A 10000-nucleotide genomic window follows, 5' to 3' on the forward strand; every position below is an offset into this window, starting at 1 on the left:
CCCACAACCTGTCCTCCCACAACCTGTCCTCCTACAACCTGTCCTCCTACAACCTGTCCTCCTACAACTTGTCCTCCTACAACCTGTCCTCCAACAACCTGTCCTCCCACAACCTGTCCTCCTACAACCTGTCCTACAACCTGTCCTCCTACAACCTGTCCTCCTACAACCTGTCCTCCAACAACCTGTCCTCCCACAACCTGTCCTCCTACAACCTGTCCTCCTACAACCTGTCCTCCTACAACCTGTCCTCCTACAACCTGTCCTCCCACAACCTGTCCTCCCACAACCTGTCCTCCCACAACCTGTCCTCCTACAACCTGTCCTCCTACAACCTGTCCTCCTACAACCTGTCCTTCTACAACCCGTCCTCTTACAAAGAACGTCGCTTTTCGCTCGTATGCGTTACATAAAGCCAAAAATTATCGTACTAGAAAATGAAAGCGGCTGGCGAAAGTGACGTACTGTCCCGTTTTCTGTTTTAGGTCCTCTGGTAGGTTAGGAGAGACCACTTTAAATTGATCGTTTTCTTGACATTGGGAAACCTGAGGAGGACGACGACAGGCTGTGGAGTTCAATCCCCGATGGTCGAAGTGATTGAGCACTGTTTCATTTCGCCCATCCATATAACACAGCTTCCTAAATTGTCCTCATATTCCTTCCTAGTTCTATATGATCGTACTGGCTTAGTACATTCTCCTGATAATTGCAATCTTGCAATCTCTTTCTCGAATTTTAATCGACATTAATCTGTGAATAATATCAAAATCAAGTCAAAGAACAAAAAAAATACAAAAAAAAAATAAAAGATTTGGTCTAGTTTTTTCTCAAATATATCATGCCAATGCCCCTCCTCCTCCCCCCCCCCCATCCCACCAGCTAATTAGGCTTTCAGCTCAACTATAAAGTCTTTTTTTCTCTTTGGCTTTGTCGATCTTAATTTAGTTAAGAACCAATGTAAAATTCTCTCGTGATATTAACTTGCTTTTGAAGCGAGAGTAGCCGCGTGTTCCTGCCCCTGACTGGTTGATGTGGGGATTACGGTAGTCTTGTGTAGGGCGCGTCCCTCCTTATATCCCAGTTACTATCCTGTCTTCATATATCAGTTACTATCCTGTCCTCATGTCCCATTTCCTATCCTGCCCTCATATATCTGTTCCTAATGCTGTCCTAGTATATCAGTTCCTATCCTGTCCTCATATCTCAGTTCCTATGTTGTCCTCATATATCATTTCCTATCCTGTCCTTATATCTCAGTTCCTATCCTGTCCTCATATCTCAGTTCCTATGCTGTCCTCATATATCAGTTCCTAATGCTGTCCTAGTATATTAGTTCCTGTCCTGTCCTCATATATCAGATCCTATCCTGTCCTCATATATCAGTTACTATCCTGTCCTCATATCCCAGTTACTAGCCTGTTCTCATATCCCAGTTCCTATGCTGTCCTCATATATCAGTTACTATCCTGTCCTCATATATCAGTTACTATCCTGTCCTCATATATCAGTTACTATCCTGTCCTCATGTCCCAGTTCCTATCCTGCCCTCATATATCAGTTCCTATCCTGCCCTCATATATCAGTTCCTGTCCTGTCCTCATATATCAGATCCTATCCTGTCCTCATATATCAGTTACTATCCTGTCCTCATATCCCAGTTCCTGTCCTGTCCTCATATCTCAGTTCCTATGCTGTCCTTATATCTCAGTTCCTATCCTGTCCTCATATCCCAGTTACTAGCCTGTTCTCATATCCCAGTTCCTGTCCTGTCCTCATATCTCAGTTCCTATGCTGTCCTCATATATCAGTTCCTATCCTGTCCTTATATCTCAGTTCCTATCCTGTCCTCATATCCCAGTTACTATCCTGTCCTCATATCCCAGTTACTATCCTGTCCTCATATCTCAGTTCCTATGCTGTCCTCATATATCAGTTCCTATCCTGTCCTTATATCTCAGTTCCTATCCTGTCCTCATATCTCAGTTCCTATCCTGTCCTCATATCCCAGTTACTATCCTGTCCTCATATCCCAGTTCCTATCCTGTCCTCATATCCCAGTTCCTATCCTGCCAGTGGCACATGCTTTATAGTCATACTGGTATAGATCTTTTCCGTCACTGCTCCAGCTGGGTTCGTCTCAATCACTCTGCTACAAAAATTAAGAAACTTTGAGGCTAATTTCTTAAACATCAGAGACCTCCCAAATTACCCTCTATACCGCCCTAATTTTCCCTACGAGCTCAAGAGACCAAACTCTAATTATATCACGGCCTTAAAAACTTCGTTATAATCAACACGGCGTCAATGTTTTTGTTGTATTGTTAAACCAAAACCAAAAAAAATGACCGTTTTTTTCCGTTGAAATAACAATGCTGCCGCCAGCCAATCAGCAGCTTGCTTTTTCCCGCCAAGTGAGTGTAAACACGGACGGAGATCTAATTATCTGGTGTGTGTTGGCGGGGAGGCGGCTTTGTCAGCATTTCTGGACCTCAATCTCTCTTGTAATTGGCTTTTATTTGTGTTAGAGCCTCTTGGTTTAGAGGAGAGCGGGTAGTTAGGTTCTATAAAGCCTTAGGATTCGAGGAGGCGAGGGAGAGAACACTAGAGCCCGCGGGGGCATCACTTGAGCACCATTAGAGACCGCAGGAATAAATTTATGTTGTTTGGGACGAGTTGCCTGTGCTTATTCATGTCAAGGTTCTCCTCCCCCCCCCCTACTTTTTACCAACTAGAGGATTGTTAATCCCAATGTTCTCAATATATAGACAAGACGACAATATATCTTTCAAGGTGCCTGACAATGTATAAACAATTGGACATCATCACAAAATCACAATTATTTCACACGAGCAGATTGTCACTAGATATCATGACCAGCTTCACCGAACAATCATTAGAGGCAGAGACAATGAAAGATTAGACATAGCAGAAGCACTTGACAAGAAACACTGTTCGGTTAACAACAGGCAGCTCATATATCTTGGGGCCAGATTCACGAAGCAGTTACGCAAGCACTTACGAACGTGTACATCTTTCCTCAATCTTTGACGGCTTTGGTTACATTAAACAGTTTACAAGCATGAAAACTTCCCAATCAACTGTTGTTATTGTTATAAACAGCCTCCTGGTGCTTCGGAGCTCATTAACTGTTTAATAATTGTAAACAAAGCCGCCAAAGATTGAGAAAAGATGGACAGGTTCGTAAGTGCTGGCATAACTGCTTCGTGAATCTGGCCCCTGTACATCAAGACCAAGATTGAACGTTCAATTGATCATCCATTGTAACAGACAGCCAATGAGGTTACAGGAACAGCACCTCTTCCCTGTAACCCTTCCGTGTGTGTGTGTACTCACCTAATTGTACTCACCTAATTGTGCTTGCGGGGGTTGAGCTCTGGCTCTTTGGTCCCGCCTCTCAACCGTCAATCAACTGGTGTACAGATTCCTGAGCCTATTGGGCTCTATCATATCTACATTTGAAACTGTGAATGGAGTCAGCCTCCACCACATCACTTCCTAATGCATTCCATTTGCTAACTACTCTGACACTGAAAAAGTTCTTTCTAACGTCTCTGTGGCTCATTTGGGTACTCAGCTTCCACCTGTGTCCCCTTGTTCGCGTCCCACCAGTGTTGAAAAGTTCGTCCTTGTTTACCCGGTCGATTCCCCTGAGGATTTTGTAGGTTGTGATCATGTCTCCCCTTACTCTTCTGTCTTCCAGTGTCGTGAGGTGCATTTCCCGCAGCCTTTCCTCATAACTCATGCCTCTTAGTTCTGGGACTAGTCTAGTAGCATACCTTTGGACTTTTTCCAGCTTCGTCTTGTGCTTGACAAGGTACGGGCTCCATGCTGGGGCCGCATACTCCAGGATTGGTCTTACATATGTGGTGTACAAGATTCTGAATGATTCCTTACACAGGTTCCTGAACGCCGTTCTGATGTTAGCCAGCCTCGCATATGCCGCAGACGTTATTCTCTTTATGTGGGCTTCAGGAGACAGGTTTGGTGTGATATCAACTCCTAGATCTTTCTCTCTGTCTGTTTCATTAAGTACTTCATCTCCTATTCTGTATCCTGTGCCTGGCCTCCTGTTTCCACTGCCTAGTTTGTGTGTGTGTGTGTGTGTGTGTGTGTGTGTGTGGGGTCATAACATTACAATAGCGGTATATACCAGTTACACAATACGATATCACAAACAAATTTAATAAAATATATTTATAATTTGCAATATTCTGTAATTTCCAAAGAACAGATATCTGCAATTTTCCAAATATTTATTTACTACTTGCTCTAGCAGGCTGATGACACTATAAACGAGGCATTCTATACGTACAGTGGCAGCTGCATTTTATGTACATTCTATAAAGCTTTTTAACTGCGTTATCAGACAATTCCGGCCTCCCAAAATGTGCGACATTTGAGTTATATGGAGAATTGTAATTTTTATTTGCATTTCCTGGGAAAATTTCAAGTTATGCCGTACCAGAATTAGCAACATTACACGTAAATTTTCACCGGAAGTGTGTGAGAGAGAGTATTGGAAAGGGATATATATAATATATATATAGTTTACCTGCAGCCTGGCTGGTATTTAGACAATTGCTGTAGTCAAAATTCATTTTTATATTCATTTTATGTTGGTATTTACTTGTAAACTAATGTATTTTTGCTTTGGTTAGCTGTGTGTGTGTGTGTGTGTGTGTGTGTGTGTGTGTGTGTGTGTGTGTGTGTGTGTGTGTGTGTATTGCGTGTGTACTCACCTAGTTGGGTTTCGGGTGTTGAGTTCTGGCTCTTTGGTCCCGCCTCTCAACTGTCAACTGGTGTACAGGTTCCTGAGCCTACTGGGCTCTGTCATATCTACATTTGAAACTATGTATGGAGTCAGCCTCCACCACATCACTGCCTAATGCATTTTATCTGTTAACTACTCTGTGTGTGTGTGTGTGTGTGTGTGTGTGTGTGTGTGTTTGTGTGTGTGTGTGTGTGTGTGTGTATGTGTGTGTGTGTGTGTGTGTGTGTGTGTGTGTGTGTGTGTGTGTGTGTGTGTGTGTGTGTGTGTATGTGTGAAATAGCCATTCTACCCATTAAATTAAATATGATTGTACATATAACAGCAGAACATTTAAGCATGTAGGATGGGTGACACACATCTAATCAGCAGATCTAATGGAAGAGGTTCAATTATCTACAATTAAGAATCAATCTCATTTCAGTGAACTCCTTCATTCCCTCTGCTTCCTCCATTAGTCTGACAGTCACTCGGCTGCCAGAGAGAGAATGCAGTTTAAAAGTTCCTTACTGAGTTAGGTTATATCTTGTTAGAGAAGCTAGTGATTCGGGCCAGCCAGGGTTCACTTCCAGCGCCTCAGCGTTACAATCCAGAGAGGAAACGCCAGTCACATCCTACTGAATATTGAGTTTAACTCCATATGTTCACTAAGTAATTTTGAAGTGTGGATTCGAGGCTGCATACTATAGGACTGGTCTCACGTAGGTTGTGTACAGTGTTGGGAATGCCTCTTAACTGAGGTTCATGAAGGATGTTCTGATGTTCGTTAGTTTTGAATATGATGTAGACGTAAAGGTTGATGTTGGTGTGTGTGTAGTGGGAAAGGAAGGAGAGAGAAAGAGAGAGAGAAAGAGAGAGAGAGAGAGAGAGAGAGAGAGAGAGAGAGAGAGAGAGAGAGAGAGAGAGAGAGAGAGAGAGAGAGAGGAAGGGAAAGGGAGTGAGAGTGTGAAAGTGCTAGTGTAACAGTAATTGGTAAAATAATTGGTAACACAAAATATATGTATATATTATTATTATATTATTATTATTATTATTATTATTATTATTATTATTATTATAGGTGCATGGGTAGGCAGGTGAGAGGAGGCGTGACCTATGTAATGACCCACACGAGAGGTGAGAGACGGCCGTACTTGTGTACTTGTGCTGTACTTGTGTGGTGACGCCATGTTTGTTGTTGTTGTGTGTTGCAGCGCTGCCACGTCTAGCCCTGGTGCCACGTCTAGCCCTGGTGCCACGTCTAGCCCTGGTGCCACGTCTAGCGCTGGTGCCACGTCTAGCACTGGTGCCACGTCTAGCACTGGTGCCACGTCTAGCCCTGGTGCCACGTCTAGCGCTGGTGCCACGTCTAGCACTGGTGCCACGTCTAGCGCTGGTGCCACGTCTAGCGCTGGTGCCACATCTAGCACTGGTGCCACGTCTAGCACTGGTGCCACGTCTAGCGCTGGTGCCACGTCTAGCGCTGGTGCCACATCTAGCACTGGTGCCACATCTAGCCCTGGTGCCACGTCTAGCCCTGGTGCCACGTCTAGCGCTGGTGCCACGTCTAGCCCTGGTGCCACGTCTAGCGCTGGTGCCACGTCTAGCGCTGGTGCCACATCTAGCACTGGTGCCACGTCTAGCATTGGTGCCACGTCTAGCCCTGGTGCCACGTCTAGCGCTGGTGCCACATCTAGCACTGGTGCCACGTCTAGCCCTGGTGCCACGTCTAGCCCTGGTGCCACGTCTAGCGCTGGTGCCACATCTAGCACTGGTGCCACGTCTAGCACTGGTGCCACGTCTAGCCCTGGTGCCACGTCTAGCGCTGGTGCCACATCTAGCACTGGTGCCACGTCTAGCACTGGTGCCACATCTAGCCCTGGTGCCACGTCTAGCGCTGGTGCCACATCTAGCCCTGGTGCCACGTCTAGCGCTGGTGCCACATCTAGCACTAGTGCCACGTCTAGCACTGGTGCCACGTCTAGCGCTGGTGCCACATCTAGCACTGGTGCCACATCTAGCACTGGTGCCACATCTAGCCCTGGTGCCACGTCTAGCGCTGGTGCCACATCTAGCCCTGGTGCCACGTCTAGCGCTGGTGCCACATCTAGCACTAGTGACACGTCTAGCACTGGTGCCACGTCTAGCCCTGGTGCCACGACTAGCGCTGGTGCCACATCTAGCGCTGGTGCCACATCTAGCACTAGTGCCACATCTAACACTAGTGACACATCTAGCACTAGTGCCACATCTAGCACTAGTGCCACGTCTAGCACTAGTGCCACGTCTAGCACTAGTGCCACATCTAGCACTGGTGCCACGTCTAGCACTGGTGCCACATCTAGCACTGGTGCCACATCTAGCACTGGTGCCACATCTAGCACTGGTGCCACGTCTAGCGCTGGTGCCACGTCTAGCGCTGGTGCCACATCTAGCACTAGTGCCACGTCTAGCACTGGTGCCACGTCTAGCACTGGTGCCACGTCTAGCACTGGTGCCACGTCTAGCACTGGTGCCACGTCTAGCACTGGTGCCACATCTAGCACTGGTGCCACATCTAGCACTGGTGCCACGTCTAGCGCTGGTGCCACATCTAGCACTAGTGCCACGTCTAGCACTGGTGCCACATCTAGCACTGGTGCCACATCTAGCACTAGTGCCACATCTAGCACTGGTGCCACATCTAGCACTAGTGCCACGTCTAGCACTGGTGCCACGTCTAGCACTAGTGCCACATCTAGCACTAGTGCCACGTCTAGCACTAGTGCCACATCTAGCACTAGTGCCACATCTAGCACTAGTGCCACATCTAGCACTAGTGCCACATCTAACACTGGTGCCACATCTAGCACTGGTGCCACATCTAACACTAGTGCCACATCTAGCACTGGTGCCACATCTAGCACTAGTGCCACATCTAACACTGGTGCCACATCTAGCACTAGTGCCACATCTAGCACTAGTGCCACATCTAGCACTAGTGCCACATCTAACACTGGTGCCACATCTAGCACTGGTGCCACATCTAACACTAGTGCCACATCTAGCACTGGTGCCACATCTAGCACTGGTGCCACATCTAGCACTGGTGCCACATCTAGCACTGGTGCCACATCTAGCACTGGTGCCACATCTAGCACTAGTGCCACATCTAGCACTAGTGCCACATCTAGCACTAGTGCCACGTCTAGCATAGTGCCACATCTAGCACTAGTGCCACATCTAGCACTAGTGCCACATCTAGCACTAGTGCCACATCTAGCACTAGTGCCACATTTAGCACCAGTGCCACGTCTAACACTAGTGCCACATCTAGCACTAGTGCCACATCTAGCACTAGTGCCACATCTAGCACTAGTGCCACATCTAGCACTAGTGCCACATCTAGCATAGTGCCACATCTAGCATAGTGCCACATCTAGCATAGTGCCACATCTAGCATAGTGCCACATCTAGCACTAGTGCCACATCTAGCACTAGTGCCACATCTAGCACTAGTGCCACATTAAGCATAGTGCCACATCTAGCACTAGTGCCTCATCTAGCATAGTGCCACATCTAGCACTAGTGCCACATCTAGCACAAGTGCCACATCTAGCACTAGTGCCACATCTAGCACTAGTGCCACATCTAGCAAAGTGCCACATCTAGCACTAGTGCCACATCTAGCACAAGTGTCACATCTAGCACTAGTGCCACATCTAGCACTAGTGCCACATCTAGCATAGTGCCACATCTAGCACTAGTGCCACATCTAGCATAGTGCCACATCTAGCAGGAGCGAGGGCTGGTCAACGTCGCCAGGGCCCACATGCTTCAACACTCCCGTAACCGGATCTCTCGACTCAGTTTTCATAATGAAAAATTGCGTTGCCTTTGAGTTTGGGGTGAGGGCGGCCGGATGCTGTTCATTAAGGGACATGTTATTGAATTCCTCGCATATCCAACTTATCCGAACTTGACGCAAAACATTGCTTCATTATCGGAAGCTTGGCTGGTTGCCAGGGGCAACGATTTGGCTTTTTTTTTGCCATAGGATTGTGGCACTTTACTCTCGCCTTTAATTACCTAAGGAAGGTGGTTTTATATTAAATATTATGGAATGTCGGCCTATATGTGGAGCCGAGACGGGGTTGACGTTTTGTAATGGTTACGATTTTTTTTGTTTAGATTTAGGCTAGGTTGTGGTTTTTTATTTATTTATTTTAACGCAGGTGAGTACGGGAATACTGTATAGATCTGTCTCTGTCTCTCTCTGTCTCTCTCTTTCTCTGTCTCTCTCTTTCTCTGTCTCTCTCTGTCTCTATCTGTCTCTCTCTCTCTCTCTCTCTCTCTCTCTCTCTCTCTCTCTCTCTCTCTCTCTCTCTCTCTCTCTCTCTCTCTCTCTCGTCTCTATTATGATATCAAGGATGACTCACTATACATACGTATGTATACCATACAGTCATTAAGGATGAAAATAACTAATGAAAATAGCGACGTAGGGATCCCTGGTGTCCGTGTCCATACGGGATCCCTTACCGGATCACTTCGTTCCAACTTCAACTGACTCGAGGTACAAGTTGTGAGAGACGCCGTGATGAAGTCCCCAGTTGAGACACAGTTCAATTAGAGGCACAAAAGCGGGTGTGTTTGCTGACAGTGAGGGAGTCGACGCCCACAGATGACATTGAGGGAGAGCGTAGTCCCCCCTCCAAAGCCGTCTACAGCCAGAAACGTCCTCCTTTCATTACACACAGAAATCACAATTTCGTGATGCGCTCAAGTGAACAAATCCACAACTCATCCCTCCTTTCAACTCCTCGTTTTGACCATGTCGTAGCTCAGGCGATTAAGACAGCGTCTGGGATGCTCTCGGACGCAGGTTCGAATCCTCGTCACGGCCCTGGTGGATTTGTCCCCCCTTTTCATACCTTCCACCTCGTCTCTCGAGCTTCAAACTTCTTCCCCTGATCACTCCTGGAATCCAATATCATGGCAGAAGTTTGGTGGGAGTTTTCTGGAGCACTGCCGTCTTACCTTTGCTGCTAGACGGGCTGTGCACCAGTTGCAGCTGACATGTCTGCTTTGTTGACCAGATCACACACTAGAAGGTGAAGGGACGACGACGTTTCGGTCCGTCCTGGACCATTCTCAAGTCGATTCTCAAGTCGATCACTCTGAAGTCGAATCGACTTCAGAATGGTCCAGGACGGACCGAAACGTCGTCGTCCCTGCACCTTGTAGTGTGTG

The 10000-nt window shown here is 46.9% G+C and overlaps 1 protein-coding gene across 1 annotated transcript; it reads left to right on the forward strand.

Moving 5' to 3' along the window:
- Nucleotides 1–239: 239 nt before the first annotated feature.
- LOC123753579 (pneumococcal serine-rich repeat protein-like) lies at nt 240–8161 on the forward strand (the record flags this gene model as incomplete). Its single annotated transcript, XM_045735552.2, has 3 exons — nt 240–296; nt 486–493; nt 5983–8161. Coding segments are annotated over 3 exons (2244 nt in total), but the record flags the coding sequence as incomplete, so codon positions are not given.
- Nucleotides 8162–10000: the final 1839 nt, after the last annotated feature.

This window comes from Procambarus clarkii, chromosome 51 (assembly GCF_040958095.1).
Source record: "Procambarus clarkii isolate CNS0578487 chromosome 51, FALCON_Pclarkii_2.0, whole genome shotgun sequence".
NCBI classification, from domain to species: domain Eukaryota; kingdom Metazoa; phylum Arthropoda; class Malacostraca; order Decapoda; family Cambaridae; genus Procambarus; species Procambarus clarkii.